This window comes from Schistocerca serialis, chromosome 10 (genome assembly GCF_023864345.2).
Source record: "Schistocerca serialis cubense isolate TAMUIC-IGC-003099 chromosome 10, iqSchSeri2.2, whole genome shotgun sequence".
NCBI classification, from domain to species: domain Eukaryota; kingdom Metazoa; phylum Arthropoda; class Insecta; order Orthoptera; family Acrididae; genus Schistocerca; species Schistocerca serialis.
The window spans coordinates 46618623-46641242 of NC_064647.1; the positions used below are offsets into that span (position 1 = coordinate 46618623).

The 22620-nt window shown below is 43.4% G+C and overlaps 1 protein-coding gene across 4 annotated transcripts in view; it reads right to left on the minus strand.

The window, feature by feature from the left end:
* The window catches only part of LOC126424539 (disheveled-associated activator of morphogenesis 1), a 456338-nt gene that overhangs the window by 70913 nt on the left and 362805 nt on the right, over positions 1–22620 (minus strand). For all 4 annotated transcript variants that reach the window (XR_007576184.1, XR_007576183.1, XM_050087275.1 and 1 more), the window contains 3 exons: positions 21456–21617; positions 16363–16666; positions 6719–6780 (listed from right to left, as the gene is read on the minus strand). Coding sequence is in view for 2 of the 4 variants with exons in the window: in XM_050087275.1 (XP_049943232.1) it covers positions 6719–6780; positions 16363–16666; positions 21456–21617 (528 nt within the window). In the remaining 2 variants the exon portion in view is untranslated. The remainder of the gene's footprint in view (positions 1–6718; positions 6781–16362; positions 16667–21455; positions 21618–22620) is intronic.

The following is a 22620-nucleotide window of genomic DNA, read 5'->3' on the forward strand; positions in this document are numbered from 1 at the left end:
GCTTCTGTCAGGGTCGCTCTACCACTAATAATTTGGTGTCCATTGAGTCTGCCATCCGAACAGACTTTTCCAGACGGCAACACCTGATTGCCGTCTTTTTTTATTTACATAAAGCATACGACATGACTTGGCGACATCATATCCTCGCCACATTGTATGAGTGGGGTCTCTGGGGACAACTCCCGATTTTTTATCCAAAACGTCCTGTCGCTCTGTACTTTACATGTCCAAGTTGGTGACTCCAATAATTCCATCCATATCCAGGAGAATGGAGTACCGCAGAGCTCTGTATTGAGTGTGTGTGTATTTTTAGAGGCCATTAACGGTCTAGCAGCAGCAGTCGGGCCCTCTGTCTCACCTTCTCTGTATGCAGACGACTTATGCATTTCGTACTGCTGCTCCAGTACTGTTGTTGCTGAGTGGCACCTCCATGAAGCCATCCACAAGGCACAGTCATGGGCTCTAGCCCACGGCTTCCAGTTTTCAGCTGCAAAGTCGTGCGTCGTGCAGTTCTGTCGACATTATACCGTTCATCCGGAACCCGCAATTTACCATGACGATCCACTCACTGTAGTGCAGACATATCAATTACTAGGACTAGTTTTCGATGCTCGATTGATTTGGCTCCCTCATCTTCATCATCTTAAGCAGAAGTGCTGGCAGCACCTCAATTCCCTCTTTTGCTTGAGCAACACCAATTGGGGTGCAGATCGTTCTATGCTGCTGCAGCGCTACAGAGCCCTTGTCCAATCCCGAATAGACTATGGGAGTGTGGTTTATGGTTTGGCAGCCCCTGCAGCATTGCATTTACTCGCTCCTGTGCACCACTGTGGGGTTCGATTGGCATCGGGAGCTTTTAGGATGAGTGGTGACCAGCGTACTGGTGGAGGCTGGTGATCCCTCCACTGCAGATGAGACGTGCACAACTGCTCGCCAGTTACGCAGCACACATTCATAGTTCCCCTGAGCATCCATTACCGTCTACTTTCCCCACCTGCGGCAATCCATCTCCCGCATTGGCGGCCCATATTGGGGCTAACAATTGCAGTTTGCATGCGGTCCGTTCTCTCCGAACTGGAGTCCTTCCCTTTACCAGCTCTACTTGCGGTCCGTTCACGTACGCCTCCTCGGCCGCAGCTTCATCTGGACCTTTCTCATGGCCATAAGGACTCTGTTAACCCCGCTCTCTGCTGTTCCTTCCTCTCAATTCGTGACGTGTTGTGAGGCTCTGAAGCGGTTTACACCAACAGCTCAATGGCTGATGGTCTTGTTGGCTTCACATATGTTCATGGAGGACATATTGAGCAGCACTCCTTGCCAGTTGGCTGCAGTGTTTTCACTGCAGAGCTGGCGGCCATATCTTGTGCTCTTGAATACATCCGCCCATGCCCTGGTGAGTCATTTCTCCTGTGTACTGACTCAATGAGCAGCCCACAAGCTGTCGGCCAGTGCTACCCTTGTCACCCAATGTAGTGTCCATTCAGGAGTCCATCTATGCCTTGGAAGAGTCCTGCCGTTCCGTGGTGCTTGTGTGGACCCCAGAACACGTCGGAATCCCCGGCAACAAACTTTCCGAGAGGCTGGCCAAACAGGCGACGCGGAAACCGGTTCTGGAGATAGGCATCTCCAAAGCTGACCTGTATTCTGTCTTACACCACAGGGTTTTCCAGCTTTGGGGGACAGAATGGCATAACAGCACACACAACAAACTGTCATTAAGGAGACTATGAATGTGTGGAAGTCTTGCACGCAGGCCTCTCGCAGGGAATCAGTTGTCCTTCGCTGGCTCTGCATTGGCCATACGTGGCTAACGCATGGTTACCTACTCCATCGCGAGGACCCACCTCATTGTCGCTGTGGCTCCCAAATGACAGTTGTCCACCTCTTGCTGGACTGCCCATTTTTAGCAGCTCTGTGGTGGCAGACTTTTAACTTTGGCTACCACATCCACAGAACCCCTTGCCTTCTTGTGAGGATAACTGCTATATGTGTCACATTGGCAACGAGCAAGAAGGGTTTTCATCAAACAGTACAGCTGAAAATTCATTTTTGAGTTTCTACAGAGTAAAATTTAAATGATTACATTCATTATGCATTATGAAGAGAAAGTACCTCACAGCAACTAGAGAATGAAATATTAAGACCATTATCAATAGAAACACAAACTATAAAACTTTTTTTACTTATATAGTCAGCTGAAACTGAAGGCCCGACCGAGGTGGCATCGCCTTCACGTTTGAGCCTGAAATCAGAGATCGGAGGGAGTAATGGCACAAACTCCAATAATCTACATTGAAGTGCTGTCCAATAATCTACATTGCAAAATTCCTCACACACTCCCTTTCTGAAAACATTTATTTGCAGTGTAATGTGTACGAACAAATGTTTCTCCCGAATAAAATGTGACTTTGACTTTTATCTGTGGCTTCTCCTTTCTTTCCGTTTTGTATTATATGTTTCGTCCGTTTTATTCTCACACTTGTGGCCTTGTTTTATTAGGAACAAGGGACCGATGACCTCATAGTTTTGTCCCTTCTCCTGCCTTTAAACCAACCAACCAACCACCACCACCACCACCACCACCACCAACAACAACAACAACAACAACAACAACTGTTGGTCTGTTGCAATGGCAAAGTTGATTTTTAAACACTTGTACACCATACACTGTCCACCACTGTCCACACCAGGGCAAAGATCCATGCCTACTCATTATCATTGATTTCTTCTAAATTTATGGTATATGGAGGGCTCGGTAAGAAATGAAACTGATAGAAGCGGGAGCTCCCTATAGCCAAGAGTTTAGAAAAACTAGCATTTCTGGTGTATGTTGGAAAAGGTATGAGCCATTTGTGTTAATGTAAATTCCAGGCAGCAATTGGTGCAGCAATAAGAGTGCAGAATGGTAATCCTAGTGTTCAGGGTCACGTTCCTATGCAGAAACATATTATTATTATTGTCAATTTTTACGTAACTCACACTGCAGATAAACCGAAATAATGCTCAATATATTTCATTTATTAATAATTCCATAAAAGGCAGGAAAAAAAAGGCAAAGGAAAATTTGGGTTTGCAAATAAATTTCCAGGAAGGGATTTATGGCATTCACGATAATTTTCTATATAAAATGAGGTACTTTTATTATTTTACAGTTGACAATTTACACTGCTGGGGTGATATTCACCTTAAAAACAGGGAAAGTAGTAATTTTATCGGTGTCTTGCACATGTTACAAACACTGCATGTCTACAATTACACGGTTGTTTTAAAGTTACTATAGATAAACAAACCTGATGCAGATTCGTAAATGTCCTCTCTTATCACTCAGTTTGGTATCAAACAACATGTAACACATAATTTCACCAAATTAAAAAAGAAAGGAAAAGGTAAGTATAGGAACTCAATTCCATGACCCTTAGATTACTGATCTGTATCCTTTCCACTGCGCCACCTGATGTCTGACAATTATAATACAAACAACGTAAATGGCTCGTGCCTCTCCCAACAAGAGCCAAAAATGCTAGTTTTCCTAAACAACTTGCCATCTGGAGCTTCCACTTCTGTTACTTTCATTTCTGGCCAAGTCCTGCATGTACCATAAATTTGGTGACGATGAGTAGACAATGTCCCCTTGGAAGATCAGTGCACAGGATCCGTGATACAGCACGGTCTTTGTCAGTCTCTCCCAGAAGTGGGGACCAAGCGAGGTGGCGCAGTGGTTAGACACTGGACTCGCATTCGCGAGGACGACGGTTCAATCCCGCGTCCGGCCATCCTGATTTAGGTTTTCCGTGATTTCCCTAAATCGCTCCAGGCAAATGCCGGGATGGTTCCTTTCAAAACGGGCATGGCCGACTTCCTTCCCTGTCCTTCCCTAATCTGATGAGACCGATGACCTCGCTGTCTGGTCTCCTTCCCCAAACCAACCAACCAACCAACCAGAAGTGGGGTCTAGGAACGCACTCGCGTCCCTGTGGAAGCACTAGGAATCGATCTTCACCCTTTCCCTAGTGTAGAAAGCCTGGAGCACCAGTCCCCAGTAATGGACCTTGACATTGAACAGATGGGGGAAAAGAGAAGTGTGTATCAGCACCTTGAGAGCACTTGTGAGAGTAAAGAACCATCAAATGGTGAAACAAGGTGCATTTTTACACATTAATCTAGATTTGTGTGAGTTCTTTCATAACCTCAGTTTTATTTGGCAAACTGGGCTGGGAATGCAAATTAGCAGAGCCACAAAATATATTTCCATTTTTCAAAGGCGATATTCTCCACTAAAGCAGTATGCCGTCCTCGAGAGCAGTCGTACCGATCCACGTCACAGTATTCGCATGTGGTAATGGCTCAAGTTTTTACATTGTAACAGTTGATATACTTGGCTTTGACAGGTAGTGGAATTTGTAATACTCTCATTGTGGCCCCTTTCTTTTTTATTAGCAATTAATATCAAGCTGCATTTCCTATTCAAAAACCCTTTATTAATTCATGATTAACTTACACAGTACTTTAAAGATTCTTTCAGATATTCTCTATTGATACAGCACTTTTGTACCAATCATTAAGAAATATCCTTGTACACTGTAGAAGTGTCATTTCTACGATAATTAAATATAGTCTACAATTACAGGGCTATGCATAAGTTCCTCTGGTGTTTCAGAAAATGACAGCACAAAAATGTGTCATATACAGAAAATACACACACATCTCAATGGATAAAGGCTATCAACATGTTTCTAACCCACCTATAGATCCTCAATGTGGGCACCACTTGTGACATGACGAATATCATACAACAGTCAAACTCTTGCCATACATGTCGTGCTCAATTTCGGCGAATCTGTTAATTATCCTTGCAGCTCTTCCAAAGCAAGTGGCCCTGGAGGCAGGAACACATGATCTTTCACTTAGCTCCTTAAGAAAATATCACACGGAGTGAAGTCAGGTCAAAATGGGGGACAGGGAAGAAGAGAAGAGTTACGATGCGACACACGTCCGATTCTGTAGTTGAGGCAGTATAGCATTGAGGTAATCGCGTACATCCAACAAAAAGTGTGGTGGTGCACCATCTTGTTGTGAAGTGAAGTCTCCACTCTCTTCCTGTAACTGTGGCATACACCACCAGTGCAACACACCCATGTAACCAGAACCAATCACAGTTTCCTCTGTAAAGAAAATGGTCCAAACACTTTTGAAGGACACATTACAAATGACATTAACTTTAGGTGAAACGAGAATGTGTTTCACAATCTCATGTGAATGTACTGTGCCCCAAACATCTACGTTACAATTCACCTCTCCAGACACTTGAAATATGGCTTTGTCACTGAAAATCAACTTCTGTGAAAAGCTGTCTTTCTCCAGTACCCATTGCAAGTAATTGCAAAAGTCATAATGAAGCTCATTATCTGGAGTAGTCAGGTCGTGTGACAACTGCAGACATTTGCCCAGAATGCACCAGACAGCTGACTGCGGTATCTGCAGTTTTCACAGTTACCTTATATTCCTGGTGAAAGATTGCCGCATATGCTTCACCTTCGCTGCTTATGATCCCAGCTGGCCTGTGTACTTCACACAATTAAACAGCCAGCCTCATGTGTTGCACCACTCATAGGTAGTTTCATTTTTTGGAGCGTTTACCTGATATTTTGTATGAAATGGTCACTGAACTGCTACAACTAAATCACATCTAGAGAATTTAAGACACAAAATGCATGCATTGTTCTATTATATGCCATGTACTGACATGCTTGCCCCTAGTTGTGTGCTCTGCAACTCCACAATAACATGAGAGATGTTCTGCCCACTGACATGTGCCATTTTTCTATACATCGTGCAGTTTTCACACAGTCGTATTCTGAATAACCCTGTATAATCCTCCTCACTAACTCTGCACGTGGCCATATTTTGTTGCCGAAACCCACTTGCCACAGTTTTGTCTAACAACATGTATACCCAGTGTCAGATGTCACTGTGCTTCTGTGAATTGGAGTATTTCATGAGAAATTAATCTTTGCCTTTTCATTGAAAAGTGTAATATTTCCACTAAAAGTGGCTGCTTTATTTCTGGGGTGCAGATATTACACTCAGAGTGGAACATAAATTGTGTGTGGACAGCATCACAGTTAATCATCTGTTCTTGTTATTCCTGGGAAAAGGCTGGTCTCCTGCTAACATTTTTCAGTCATAGTTGTTTGGAAGAACCAATGTGTCACAATCGCTTCTTCCACGGTATTTTTGTCGTCTTCATTTATCATACTAATATATTGATTATTTCTGTGCAAATGTCAAGTGATTGAGAGCCCTTAATGGATTAATTATAGTTTGGGCATCTTAAAAAGCCCAAGAACTATTTGAGTGTTTGTGAATTAACTCATTGTCCACTTTTCATTAGCCATTTGTATCATTTCAGTGAGATTCGAATGTGCAGACACCGATCATCACTCTCTTGCATTGTGAGGCTCATTTTTTAGCATACTGCAAGTTATACCACAAACAGATGTTGAAGGAACAGGGTAGTGACCTCTCATTTCGACGATTTCCTATGACGAGTCACTTCCTGTTCAGATGGGTTTATCTTGTAAACTTTGTGTCATCAGCAAAGTGATATCTCTGATGTCAATTGTAGCGTGTAACTCACATCTCCAAAAGTTGGTGGTTGTTCAGCAATTTTCTTCACGTTTAAACTAAGGACTAAGATATATGTCGTGTAAAACGTTACCTCACTTTTGCAGCTTCCCTTACATGAGGGAGGTCTTCATCCAGTTTCAGAATGTCTTTGAACTGAAACAGAATTGGAAGGAAAAATTACTGTCACTCACAAGAAATATAGAGCCTTACATGAGCATCACAGTCAGTTTACTAGATATTTCTACAAATGAACGATTCACATGTTTTACATAAATATGTAAATGAAAGAACACTGGCAACTGCAGTTTAGTTCTCTTACTAAATCATATGACTTAGCCTTTCTTCAAGCACATGTTTGCTGATAATCTTATAACATCCTTCTCCTTAAAGAAATATTCACTTCCTGTAAACAGTGAACCTAGTTCAACTCAGTCTCTTTCATTGTTTTCTAGTGGTTTCCCACATCCTTCCATAAGCTCGTATCCAGTTCCTGTCATTGTTAAGTTTTTTTCTCCCCAATCTTCTTTCATTTTTTGTCCCTTACCCAAGCTCCACGCATAATCATTTCTACTCATCTGTGTACGAATTTAGCATTTCCTTCATCTCTAGAACAGAGTTGCGAAGTAGGCAAACTATGCTCTAACCTGATCTTTGCTATGCCTTCTGTCGTGATCCTGTCGGTAACTTACACGATTTTCACCGAGCCACACTTCTGTTGCCTCTGAATGCCGAACAGTTTCCTCACACAATCTTTTAAATGGCTACATAGTTGTCTCCCGAGTTCCACATCCACAGAACTCCTTGCCTTCTTGTGAGGATAACTGCTATATGTGTCACATTGGCAACGAGCAAGCAGGGTTTTCATCAAACAGTACAGCTGAAAATTCATTTTTAAGTTTCTACAGAGTAAAATTTAAATGATTACATTCATTATGCATTATGAAGAGAAAGTACCTCACAGCAACTAGAGAATGAAATATTAAGACCATTATCAATAGAAAGACAAACTATAAAACTTTTTTTACTTATATAGTCAACTGAAACTGAAGGCCCGACCGAGGTGGCACCGCCTTCACGTTTGAGCCCGAGATCGGAGGGAGTAATGGCACAAACTCCAATAGTCTACATTGAAGTGCTGTCACGTGCTACACTTCTCTTTGCAAAACTCCTCACACACTCCCTTTCTGAAAACATTTATTCGCAGTGTAATGTGTACGAACAAATGTTTCTCCCGAATAAAATGTGGCTGCAGTATTTGAAACAACACTGCCCGCCAAAAAAGTAAAGCACCCAGAAGAAATGGTCGAATGTCACTAACTTTGTACATGCACACGCCCTCAGTGGATATGTAAATGATTAAAGAGTTGCCATTCTCCTTGACAGGTAGAATGGTCACAAGAGTGCACTAGTGACGTTATCGAGAATGATAGGCTATATACGGGATGGGAACAGTGTCAGATGTTGAGTATCATTGTGAAGGAGACAGAGAAGCTGCATACTTGTGAGAGATAGTAATCAGCACCTTATTGTGAGTCTCCATGTGGTCAGCTGGTCTAATTGTGCAATATACAGATTTGTTTTGTTTCAGTGACAGTGGCCCATCGGACAGCACGGGAACACGAAGGCGGGCATACTCGTCATCGAGATTCTGTTGACCAGGTCTGGCCATCTCGAGGGAGTACCGGCCACCAAGCATGTCGTAACCTCTTCATGTCTCTGTCTGCCATCTGACAACGAGTAATGGACTCCCTGCAAAATTTCGTATCAGCCACCACCATTGGTCAGAGACTAACAGCAGCCAGACTAGAGAATTACTGCCCCGTGCGTAGGCTGCCATTAATACAGCAACACAAATGGCTGCGTTTGCAGTTTTGCCGTGCCTGGGAATCGCAGACTGCTGATGAATGGCATCATTGTGTTCGGTGACGAATTCCATCCTTCCAGGGTTTCCGAGTGTCACAGTTGTGCTACTCCTGGCATCATAACGTGGGGTACAATTTTGAGTAACGACTGGTGACGAATGAGGGAACTCTGACTCCACGACGGTCACAAGCATTCCGCATCCTCGTGCACGCGTTACCTCTTGTGCGACAGTGCCGTGGTGCCATTTTTCGACAGAACGCTGCTCATCCGTATACAGCACGTGTCTGTCGGCTGTATGTGTGATGTTGCGGTACTTCCGTGACCGATGAGATCCTCAGCTCTGTCCCCAATAGAATGTGTGGCGTCAGCTCGGGTGTTGACTCCGTCCCGACGCCAGTTGCGGGTAAGCTCAGCTCAGGAGACGGTGCGTCAGCTCTGTGACACCCTTGGTGAGCAAATTGGTGCACACGTCCCAGCCAGAGGGCAGGAATGTCATACTGATAAGAGGGCTCATACAGCTGACATCTTTGTAAATTTGATTCACTTCTGCAATTACTGAAATAACATTACGTACCCTCATAACTTGAGAAGTTTTATTTCGTTTCCTGCTGTCCTGGGAGCTTCACTTTTTTTGTCAGGCAGTATGTCACCTCATTCACATCTGAAGACTTGTTTATTCTGCCACCTTTCAAAATCAAATCCCATCAACAGAAGAGTTTTTCTCAGTTTTATTGCTACCCTCAAACTCTTGCACTGGTGTTCTTTCTTTGAAATGTTAGTAATATCACATATATTGCTGCCTAGTAGCACATTTATCTGTATCATCAGTGACATATGTACTGCATGTGTTTCTTTTCGTTTTGAGTCAATAACTAAATTCTACTCCTATCGGCATCATCTCCCTCTTGCTATAATTTACATATCGTCGGCTTTCTCGACTTTAACATTATCTTTTGTGTCAGCACTACTTACTTTACTCTCCTTCTCATTGTCAGAAAAGTTACTTATGTTACCAGCAAGCTGTTACAGCTGACCACAAAAGTTATTTTCTGTGATCAATTTCTGCACTTGCACTGTGGGGTAGCAACGTGCTCTACTCTGACCTAGAACGTGGCTATAGCTACTTGTGCGACTGTGTCAGTTCTTGTTGTTGCTGAATCTGCAGTTTTCTTTGGTGAGTATTACATTTGAGTTGAAAGTCTGGTGACCGGAGAGAGAAATATTTTGGAACATTTACAGTGTGGTGATACACATTACTCAAGAGGAGTGAGCCCTATTCCGACATCTTCTTACTGATGAACAACACTCGCATCCAAAACTTATTGATGTGATGAGGAAAGAGAAACATAAAAAAACATACTGAGTATAAACGTATAGATATTGTGCATTGGTTTTCTTTTTATTTTTGAGTGTAACAAGCTCTACTGAGAGATAGGCGTAGGACGGTAATCACAGTAACTTTGCAAGAGGAGATATCAGCTCAAATGCGGCAAAGAATATTTTGTGGATTGCTATCCTGTGCGGGGGATGCACTGATCGAAAGAATGGATATGTATGAGATGAAAAATGAACTTGTGACACATTACTGTCACTCTGTATATTGAACAATGAAGGTGGTCATTTAATGCAGTTCACATATTTGACGATGAAGAGGGTGTTTGATTGGTTAACACAAAAGTAGTGGGGCAAATTATTTATGAAAAAGTAATGTAGCAGAGATAGCAGTTTTGAATTGTAAAGTAATTACAGCAAAGTTGGAGCAGAAATCCTGAGATTACACCTTTCAGACAAAGATAAATTCTGGCAGGTGAATCCAGGGACAATGGTCATCTGTGCAGGAGCTGTGCTTGCTTTGTGTGTGTGTGTGTGTGTGTGTGTGTGTGTGTGTGTGTGTGTGTGTGTTTTCTTTTCTGAATAAGGCCAAAAGCTAAATGTGGCTGTCTGAAACTCAATATGTCACCTTTATAGTTAATAGCAGTCTATCCTTTTCCTAATATTATTGATATTCCATAGTTGATTTAGATAGCATTAAAAAGGCCATGTCCATTTAACACACAAAATCAGCCAATGGCTGTCTAAAGACCTCCACTGTTCTCCACAAATGAAGCAGTGTGTGGCTTTTACAAATATAGTCTTAAATTAAAACTGCAGAAGGTAAGGATGTAGAGGCCTATCTCACTAGGGGTAAGATAGATACCGCCTACATGAAAATTAAAGAGACCTTTGGAGATAAGAGAACGACTTGTATGAATATCAAGAGCTCAGATGGAAACCCAGTTCTAAGCAAAGAAGGGAAAGCAGAAAGGTGGAAGGAGTATATAGAGGGTCTATACAAGGGCGATGTACTTGAGGACAATATTATGGAAATGGAAGAGGATGTAGATGAAGATGAAATGGGAGATATGATACTGCGTGAAGAGTTTGACAGAGCACTGAAAGACCTGAGTCGAAACAAGGCCCCCGGAGTAGACAATATTCCATTGGAACTACTGACGGCCGTGGGAGAGCCAGTCCTGACAAAACTCTACCATCTGGTGAGCAAGATGTATGAAACAGGCGAAATACCCTCAGACTTCAAGAAGAATATAATAATTCCAATCCCAAAGAAAGCAGGTGTTGACAGATGTGAAAATTACCGAACTATCAGCTTAATAAGTCACAGCTGCAAAATACTAACACGAATTCTTTACAGACGAATGGAAAAACTAGTAGAAGCCAACCTCGGGGAAGATCAGTTTGGATTCCGTAGAAACACTGGAACACGTGAGGCAATACTGACCTTACGACTTATCTTAGAAGAAAGATTAAGGAAAGGCAAACCTACGTTTCTAGCATTTGTAGACTTAGAGAAAGCTTTTGACAATGTTGACTGGAATACTCTCTTTCAAATTCTAAAGGTGGCAGGGGTAAAATACAGGGAGCGAAAGGCTATTTACAATTTGTACAGAAACCAGATGGCAGTTATAAGAGTCGAGGGACATGAAAGGGAAGCAGTGGTTGGGAAGGGAGTAAGACAGGGTTGTAGCCTCTCCCCGATGTTGTTCAATCTGTATATTGAGCAAGCAGTAAAGGAAACAAAAGAAAAATTCGGAGTAGGTATTAAAATTCATGGAGAAGAAATAAAAACTTTGAGGTTCGCCGATGACATTGTAATTCTGTCAGAGACAGCAAAGGACTTGGAAGAGCAGTTGAATGGAATGGACAGTGTCTTGAAAGGAGGATATAAGATGAACATCAACAAAAGCAAAACAAGGATAATGGAATGTAGTCTAATTAAGTCGGGTGATGCTGAGGGAATTAGATTAGGAAATGAGACACTTAAAGTAGTAAAGGAGTTTTGCTATTTGGGGAGCAAAATAACTGATGATGGTCGAAGTAGAGAGGATATAAAATGTAGGCTGGCAATGGCAAGGAAAGCGTTTCTGAAGAAGAGAAATTTGTTAACATCCAGTATTGATTTAAGTGTCAGGAAGTCATTTCTGAAAGTATTCGTATGGAGTGTAGCCATGTATGGAAGTGAAACATGGACGATAAATAGTTTGGACAAGAAGAGAATAGAAGCTTTCGAAATGTGGTGCTACAGAAGAATGCTGAAGATTAGATGGGTAGATCACATAACTAATGAGGAAGTATTGAATAGGATTGGGGAGAAGAGAAGTTTGTGGCGCAACTTGACCAGAAGAAGGGATCGGTTGGTAGGACATGTTCTGAGGCATCAAGGGATCACCAATTTAGTATTGGAGGGCAGCGTGGAGGGTAAAAATCGTAGAGGGAGACCAAGAGATGAATACACTAAGCAGATTCAGAAGGATGTAGGTTGCAGTAGGTACTGGGAGATGAAGAAGCTTGCACAGGATAGAGTAGCATGGAGAGCTGCATCAAACCAGTCTCAGGACTGAAGACCACAACAACAACAACAAGGTAGACCTACGTACCTTTATCTCTTGGGCACAAAATTTATGGTACAGTATAGTCTAGAAGTTAATTTCAAAATAATGAGACGATATTTTGACGATATACGTCCAACAGTAATATTTATTTGGCGAGATACACCCGGTTTCTGTTTCTTTTGTCCCATCTGGTAGGATTACTGGTGTAAGTTAGGAACAGAAGAGTTGCTGAAGTGGCATCCAATTGAAAGACTTCCACCACGCCACCGAGCCAAACAGTATTATTATTATTATTATTATTATTGTTACACATCTCTTTTATGAGAAATCCTCGCAGAACTCACTTCCAACTGTTGTCACTAGAATGTAATTGCAGGCTATAATAGTAATGACACATCATGTTTCAAACCAGACAGTCTTCATGCTGTTGTCATTGTTGCCTTGAAGCATGACACTGCAAGAATGTCAGCTAGGTAATAATTTGTATTGAAATAAATAAAAACAATGAAATCCTGAATATTCAATACCAATCTGCAGCATGCGTGCTCATATATTGGTTTGTTTTACACTTTTTTATAAAATTAAAAAGCTGCCTTTGATTTTGGGCAAATGACAAATTCGGAACTCTCATACGCTTGACAGTTTATCACGTGCACATGGCACATACATTCATGCAATTATAAACAAAGCTACAATTGTAACCCGACACTCCAGTGCACTACCCCAACTTTGCTTGTTGTTGTTGTGATCTTCAGTCCTGAGACTGGTTTGATGCAGCTCTCCATGCTACTCTATCCTGTGCAAGCTTCTTCATCTCCCAGTACCTACTGCAGCCTCCATCCTTCTGAATCTGCTTAGTGTATTCATCTCTTGGTCTCCCTCTACGATTTTTACCCTCCACGCTGCCCTTCAATACTAAGTTTGTGATCCCTCGCTGTCTCAGAACATGTCCTACCAACCGATCCCTTCTTCTAGTCAAGTTGTGCCACAAGCTTCTCTTCTCTTCAATTCTATTCAATACCTCCTCATTAGTTAGGTGATCTACCCATCTAATCTTCAGCATTCTTCTGTAGCACCACATTTCGAAAGCTTCTATTCTCTTCTTGTCCAAACTATTTATCGTCCATGTTTCACTTCCATACATGGCTACACTCCATACAAATAATTTCAGAAACGACTTCCTGACATTTAAATCTATACTCGTTGTTAACAAATTTTTCTTCTTCAGAAACGCTTTCCTTGCCATTGCCAGTCTACATTTTATATCCTCTCTACTTCGACCATCATCAGTTATTTTGCTCCCCAAATAGCAAAACTCATTTACTACTTAATGTGTCATTTCCTAATCTAATTCCCTCAGCATCACCCGACTTAATTTGACTACATTCCATTATCCTCGTTTTGCTTTTGTTGATGTTCATCTTATACCCTCCTTTCAAGACACTGTCCATTCCGTTCAACTGCTCTTCCAAGTCCTTTGCTGTCTCTGACAGAATTACAATGTCATTGGCGAACCTCAAAGTTTTTATTTCTTTTCCTCAGATTTTAATACCTACTCCAAACTTTTCTTTTGTTTCCTTTATTGCTTGCTCAATATACAGATTGAATAACATCGGGGATAGGCTACAACCCTGTCTCACTCCCTTCCCAACCACTGCTTCCCTTTCATACCCCTCGACTCTTATAACTGCCATCTGATTTCTGTACAAATTGTAAATAGCCTTTCATTCCCTGTATTTTACTTCTGCCACCTTCAGAATTTGAAAGAGAGTATTCCAGTCAACATTTTAAAAAGCTTTCTCTAAGTCTACAAATGCTAGAAAAGTAGGTTTGCCTTTTCTTAATCTTTCTTCTAAGATAAGTCGTAGGGTCTGTGTTGCCTCATGTGTTCCCACATTTCTACAAAATCCAAACTGGTCTTCCCCGAGGTCAGCTTCTACCAGTTTTTCCATTTGTCTGTAAAGAATTCGCATTAGTATTTTGCAGCTGTGACTTATTAAACTGATAGTTCGGTAATTTTCACATCTGTCAACACCTGCTTTCTTTGGGATTGGAATTATTATATTCTTCTTGAAGTCTGAGGGTATTTCGCCTGTCTCGTAAAGGCCAGCAGTAGTTCTAATGGATGTGGTCAACTCCCGGGGCCTTGTTTCGACTCAGATCTTTCAGTGCTCTGTCAAACTCTTCACGCAGTATCGTATCTCCCATTTCATCTTCATCTACATCCACTTCCATTTCCATAATATTGTCCTCAAGTACATAGCCCTTGTCTAGTCCCTCTATACACTCCTTCCACCTTTCTGCTTTCTCTTCTTTGCTTAGAACTGGGTTTCCATCTGAGCTCTTGATATTCATACAAGTGGTTCTCTTTTCTCCAAAGGTCTCTTTATTTTCCTGTAGGCAGTATCTATCTTACCCCTAGTGAGATAAGTCTTTACATCCTTACATTTGTCCTCTAGCCATCCCTGCTTAGCCATTTTGCACTTCCTGATTTTTGAGATCCTTTTTGCCTGCTTCATTTACTGCATTTTTATATTTTCTCCTTTCATCAATTAAATTCAATATTTCTTCTGTCACCCAAGGGTTTCTACTAGTCCTCTCCTTTCTACCTATTTGATCCTCTGCTGCCTTCACTATTTCATCCCTCAAAGCTACCCATTCTTCTTCTACTGTATTCTTTTCCCCAATTGCTGTCAATTGTTCCCTTACGCTCTCCCTGAAACTCTGTACAACCTTTGGTTCTTTCAGTTTATCCAGGTCCCATCTCCTTAAATTCCCACCTTTTTGTAGTTTCTTCGGTTTTAATCTACAGTTCATAACCAATAGATTGTGGTCAGAGTCCACATCTGCCCCTGGAAATGTCTTACAATTTAAAACCTGGTTCCTAAATCTCTGTCTTACAATTATATAATCTATCTGAAACCTGTCAGTATCTCCAGGGTTCTTCCATGTATACAACCTTCTTTCATGGTTCTTAAACCAAGTGTTAGCTGTGATTAAGTTATGCTCTGCGCAAATTCTACCAGGCGGCTTCCTCTTTCATTTCTTAGCCCCAATGCATATTTACCTACTATGTTTCCTTCTCTCCCTTTTCCTACTCTTGAATTCCAGTCACCCATGACTATTAAATTTTCGTCTCCCTTCACTACCTGAATAATTTCTTTTATCTCATCATACATTTCATCAATTTCTTCGTCATCTGCAGAGCTAGTTGGCATATAAACTTGCACTACTGTAGTAGGCGTGGGCTTCGTGTCTATCTTGGCCACAATAATGAGTTCACTATGCTGTTTGTAGTAGCTTATCCACAGTCCTATTTTTTTTATTCATTATTAAACCTACTCCTGCATTACCCCTGTTTGATTTTGTATTTATAACCCTGTATTCACCTGACCAAAAGTCTTGTTCCTCCTGCCACCGAACTTCACTAATTCCCACTATATCTAACTTAAATCTATCCATTTCCCTTTTTAAATTTTCTAAGCTACCTGTCCTATTAAGAGATCTGACACTCCACGCTCCGATCCGTAGAACGCCAATTTTCTTTCTCCTGATAACGATGTCCTCTTGAGTAGTGCCTGCCCAGAGATCCGAATGGGGGAATATTTTACCCAAGAGGACGCCATCGTCATTTAATCATACAGTAAAGCTGCATGCCCTCGGGAAAAATCACGGCTGTAGTTTCCCCCTTGCTTTCAGCCGTTCGCAGTACCAGAACGGCAAGGCCATTGCTTGTACAAGTCAAAAACCAACAATTTCTTAAATACTCTCTCAGAATGATTTGTAACAAAATTACCCTGGAAATTTCTTTCTCTCAATGAACAGTTGTACTCCTCCTAAACTCTTGTCACAGAATTTCTTCAGAGTTCTCTGACTTTTCCATTAAATTCCATTTTCCTGAGGATTTCCAATTTTCCAGACAAGTTTCCGCCCTTTCAAACCGACACAGATGAACTATCTCCACTATTGACTGTCAACTGACCTTCTTGTCGAGCACCTCCACGAGGTAGTGCAGCAAGGTAGTGCCGCGAGCTGCACTGGACCGTGTGTCGGCCAGCCTGTTCAGGGAGGCCAGGCGGAAGCCACGGGCATTGCCACGTGCACCGCGGTTCATGTAGTTGCCCAATGCCAGCACCACTTCCAACAGACGCCGCAGGCGCCGCGACCGTGCTACCTCCCGCGAGGCCTCCAGCACTGCCCTCACGCGTGGTTCCAGCTCGCACACCGATGTTGTGAAGCGCTTCTTGTAGTGCAGGCTCCTTAGCCGCTGCTCGTAGTGGCCAATCCTGTGGGCAAGTTGTAGAGTTACAAATACTGGTAGTAACACTGACGTCTTTCCCATGTGACCGAGGTCAGGTAAACATTTATAAATATGTATTTTGTTGTATTCACATTAAGTTAATTTCAGTATACACTGATGAACCAAAATGTTACGACCAGCTGCCTAATAAAAATTGGTTCACCTTTGAAATTCAATACAGGAGAGATCCAGTAAGGCACGGATTCGACAAGTCCTCTGTAGGTTTCTAGAAGTATGTGGCACCAGATGTGTACACACAGGACGCTCGATTCCCGTAAATTAGAGAGTGATGATTCGTAGTTGCAAATCTGGCACCCAATAGCATCTCAGGTATGTTCTATTGGATTCACGTAAGGTGGATTTTGTGGCCGAGACATCGAGCCGAGTTCAGTATTGTGCTTCTCAAACATCGTAACACGACTCTGGCCTCGTGACGTGGCCATTTATCCTGCCGGAAGGTGCCATCACTGTCAGGATGACACCGAGCGTGAAGGGACGCAGGTGGTCTGCAGTAACTTTCACAAAGTGCACAGCTGTCGCAGTGCTTTCAATTACTACCACAGGTCCCGTGCGAGCCCCAGCGAATGTCCGTTTAGCTCAGTACTGCCCCCACTGGCCTAGGTCCGTAGTGAGATGCATGCTTTGAGCGGCTGTTTGGTCGGATGACGTGTATCCGGCGAGAACCGTCAGCCAGATGTAAAGAGGAACATAATTCGTCTGATCGAGTGACACATTTCCTCTGATGTGAGGTCCTGTGCCCACTGCAATCTTAATGGACAATATTGTTGCACGAGTACAGGAACACAGTGGTCATCTGGTGCACTGAATAGTGGGTTCTAAAACACTTGTGCCTGCACCGGCATTGCACTCTGCCATCAGATTTGCAACAGACTGGCTCCTATTCTGCTTTACAGAATGGGCAAGCCTCCACCCTCCGAGGTTGTGAGGTGTGGACGTCCGATACCTTATCGCCTATTTGAGGTTTCACAGTCCTTTGACCACTTTCCGTACGTGTCTGTAACAATTTTCCTTTGTCAAAGTCACTTGTGCGTCAGTGTATTTTTCTCATTTGTGAACTGTATTTTCAGCAGAAAATTCCACATTCAGATTTGCTCTACTCAAATAGCTTCCTTAGTGTGTTACGTGTGCTCAGTGCCACAAGGCAACATTCCATCTCGTGGTGAGCTGTGGTAATAATGCTTTGGTTCATAACTGTATCCATACAGTTTTGTTTCTTTTCTGTTTCTTGTGGAATTTACACAACCACAACAACACCGCACTGTGTTTCTGTATTGGTGCAGAGGTTTGCAGTGCCTAACGGTCAGCCTAACTGTCTGTTCCTACCTGTGGGTGAGCTGAGTGGCAGCTAGGGGTGTCCTTACACAATGAGGCAATGTTGCACAGGCTGATCTACATGCTGGTATTGCACGGGGATGTGTAATCCACCAGTTACCTGTGTATTTTAATTGATTTTCATAATGGCCACTATTAATCTTGCCTTATGTTGAAAACTGTCTGAAAATCTCATAAGGGTATTGCAGGTTATATTGTGCTGAAAAGTAATTGTTAGAAAAAAATTCAGTATGTTGCACCACTTTAGTGTTAATTAGTGTCGAAGTTAGCCAACAGGGCCGTTGCACGGACAAATTCGAGTGGCCCGGCAGAGACGGTGTCGCCGAGTGTGTTCTTCATTTAAGAATAACCGAATGTGAGAGTGATACAAAAATTGGACACGGGACAGTAATAAGGATCGTGTGGTGTCACCGCCAGACACCACACTTGCTAGGTGGTAGCTTAAATCGGCCGCGGTCCATTTAGTACATGTCGGACCCGCGTGTCGCCACTGTGTGATCGCAGACCGAGTGCCACCACAAGGCAGGTCTCGAGATACGATATAGCACTCGGCCCAGTTGTACGACGACTTTGCTAGCGACTACACTGACGAAGCCTTTTCTCTCATTTGCCGAGAGACAGTTAGAATAGCCTTCAGCTAAGTCCATGGCTACGACCTAGCAAGGCGCCATTAACCGTATCTGAAGATAGTCTTATTTGTATTATCAAGAGCGATGTACCACAAGGATAAATAAAAGATAAGTATTTGAGGAGCTGCATACTTTTCTTATGAGAATTCACTACTTATCCTGTTCCAGACTTGACGCCAGTCGGCGTGTGTGTACGCGTGCCTTTCGGCTCCCTTCTCAGTGTGGCGTTGCTAGCTTGTTACGCCACAACAGATTGGCGACGAGGCTGGTCCCACGTTCGTTACAGTCCTCTGTTTTACGGCTTCTTCACCAAGGACATTGGGGTATAGTGCGAACGAAACAACTTGCTCGTCAGCACTGTACTTGGTTCGGAATCGATGCTGCGATTACGAATATGTGTTCTTCTTGCATGGCGTGTGCCGAACAACAATCCGCACCGCCGCGGAAAGTCTTTGCATGGCCAAAAGCCCATTCCCCTTGGCAACGCTTGCACATCGATTTTGCTGGTCCATTCTGGAATGCTCGATGGTTGGTTCTGGTAGATGCCTTCAGTAATTTTCCTTTTGTTGTCCGGATGTCTTCCACGACGTCCTCTGCCACCATCCAAGCGTTGTCTGCTATCTTTTGCATTGAAGGTCTTCCGCAGACTATTGTTTCCGACAATGGCCCACAATTCATGTCCGCAGAATTTCAGTCATTCTGCCAGGCCAATGGTATTCAACATCTGACATCCGCGCCGATTTCGCCTCAGTCAAACGGTGCCGCTGAACGATTGGTCCGGACTGTCAAGTCACAGATGTTGAAGTTGAAAGAGTCGCATTCTCGGGAGGACGCATTGTTGCTCTTTTTGTCTTCGTATCGCTCTCAGCCCCGAGATGGTCGCTCGCCGGCTGAGTTGCTCCACGGTCGTCCTCATCGAACCTTGATGTCTTTGCTGCATCCGCCGCATCAGGTTCCTGTGCAGCGGCAGACTCCTGCTTTTACTCCAGGCGACGTTGTATTTTATCGCAACTATCGAGGTTCATGGCGTTGGCTCGCAGGGCGCATTCTTTGCTGCCTCGGCCGCGCAATGTATTTGGTTTTGGGGGCCTCTGGTGAGGTGCGTCGGCATCTCAATCAGCTGCGCCTCTGTCGTCGCACGGGTTCTGCCGCTCCCCGTCTGCTTTCAGCGACGGTGCCGTCCGGTCAGCGCCCTGGGGACCCATTTACTGGCTCGCCTCATCCCCAGGTGTTGCCGACGATGCCTTCCATTTTGCCCCATGGCGACGCGCCGCAGCCGCCGCCGCCACCTGTTCTCCCTCCGGCGCCGCCCGCATTCGACGCTTTGCTGCAGCCGCCAAGCGCCTCCCTGGGTCACGCGCCGCCGATCGCTTCCCGTGACCAGCTGTCCTCCGCCATGGAACTCTTGCCCGCTCCGGACCACGTGACGTCATCGCGCGTCGGCTACCCCGACGCAATGGAGGTCGACCCTTCGGCCCCTCCTGTCTCTTTACGGGCGCATACACCGCATGTTGACGTGCACCCTGGAGTAGGTTTTCAGGCGTTTCCTAGCTCCCCTCAGACCGAATGGCCGGGTGCGGGTGGCACAGCCTCGCCTGTTGTTAGGCTCCCCACCTCATCGCATACGTCAACATGTGGTCCTCCCCACGGCCGGCGGAAGCCTTATCACACGACCGTTCGCCGATTTGCGGGGGAGGAATGTGGTGTCACCGCCAGACACCACACTTGCTAGGTGGTAGCTTAAATCGGCCGCGGTCCATTTAGTACATGGCGGACCCGCGTGTCGCCAGTGTGTGATCGCAGACCGAGCGCCACCACAAGGCAGGTCTCGAGATACGATATAGCACTCGGCCCAGTTGTACGACGACTTTGCTAGCGACTACACTGACGAAGCCTTTTCTCTCATTTGCCGAGAGACAGTTAGAATAGCCTTCAGCTAAGTCCATGGCTACGACCTAGCAAGGCGCCATTAACCGTATCTGAAGATAGTCTTATTTGTATTATCAAGAGCGATGTACCACAAGGATAAATAAAAGATAAGTATTTGAGGAGCTGCATACTTTTCTTATGAGAATTCACTACTTATCCTGTTCCAGACTTGACGCCAGTCGGCGTGTGTGTACGTGTGCCTTTCGGCTCCCTTCTCAGTGTGGCGTAGCTAGCTTGTTACGCCACAACAGATCGAATCCGTGCCAAAGGCTGAGAAGTCTCGTGCACTGTCGTCTACACTCAGAGAACGACTGACACTAACTGTTTCTGGCCGATCACTCGAATGGCCCAGTTGTTTAACTTTGATATGAGTTAATTTGGAAATGGTGAAATATATTTACTTTTTTCCTTAACATTTGCATACGGATATGTCCATATATTTATTTTACACAATAAAAATGACATCTGCATTCTTCATTAGTCATTGCTAACATAACCGTACCACTACAATCTTACCCTACGAGTAGCATCAGAAGTTAATACTACCGACGTGCAATTTTTACAGCACTGTTGGGTCTTCACGTAACGGTGTTTGTGCTTTTGTATCTGGCCGATATCGGTCTCTCAGAACAGTTTTATGTTTCGCATACTATAAGTGTACCGTACAGTAGATCTCAATAATATGTCTCACGCGAAACTATTTCTATGCCATTTGACACCTGATACAGCTGTACTTCCAACTATAACAACAGTGTTGGAGATATGAAGCTTGTAATAAAGAAGGTGGTAAATCAGTATAGCGATCTAGTCCGGACTCCAATATATGCAGGGAAATGGGCGACACGGTTTAGTTTCTATACTTACTTTGATATTTCGTACAGGAAGCGGTCAGCTCGTGCCAGGCTGTCAATCTCCTCTGCGTGCTCTTCCAGCAGAGCAGCCTCTTCTGCTGATGGCGTGAACTTGAGCAGCTGCTCCACCATATCGATTGGGAGCTGGTCCCTGCTGTCCATGCTTAGTATGGCTCTGCAATACAGTGTGGGAGGCAATAGCGTCACTTCGACATTGTCACTTACAACTAGTGTCAGTTTCAGGAAAGCAATATTCCTGCGTAAAAACTTTACGTACAGACTGCATCTTTGGTAACAAAATTGTTGAGATTACAGGTGACGAGCAAAGGTATAATGGAGCAAGGCAAGGAACAAGCTTAACTTGCAGATTTTGGATGGAAAGGGCATATGTAGGTGGGAAAATAAAAGCAATTTTTACCTTAGAATAACAACAAAAGAAATGAGACTGATGCTGTTTACTCACAGAAAGAAAAGAAGAGAAGTAAACATGTCTTATTGTGAGATTATGAGTATAGAAATTAATAAATGATAGCATTATATTTAGAAACTTTTTCTTTGAAATTTCTCTTTGGCAACTGACAACCTAAGACAATTTGTACACAAATCAACGCAAAACACCACTACACAGCTGTTGTGAACAGCAACACTAACAACCACTCTCCAGCTAAATCCGACACTGAACCAGATGTTACACTAGGAATAGTGCTGCCCTGGCTACTGGTGTATTCCACAAATTAAAATTACACTAGGAATAGTGCTGCCCTGGCTACTGGTGTATTCCACAAATTAAAATTACACACTACTTTTCCTAGCAACACCTGAGGATCGAACCAACCACACATGTCCATAACCCTGGCCACGGATAGGGTCTAAATCTTAAAAAAGACAGAAACAGACGCATCATATTCTAGATGTATATTTCACTTAGTGATTCTTCATAACAACAGCTCCTTCATGAGGTACAAAATTAGAATTTAGCTGAGCCACTACTATCTAAATGAGCAGTAACAAGAAACTCCAGTAACATGACAGGTGAAAGCAAAAGTACCTAAAGACTTTATATTTGTTTGAGCAATTACATCTAAAACTAATAGTTATTGAAACAAAGATGCTTCTGACTGAAAGTTCTCGTACCTCACAGAAAAATCTGAAATACTCTACTATTCTCACTGATCTGG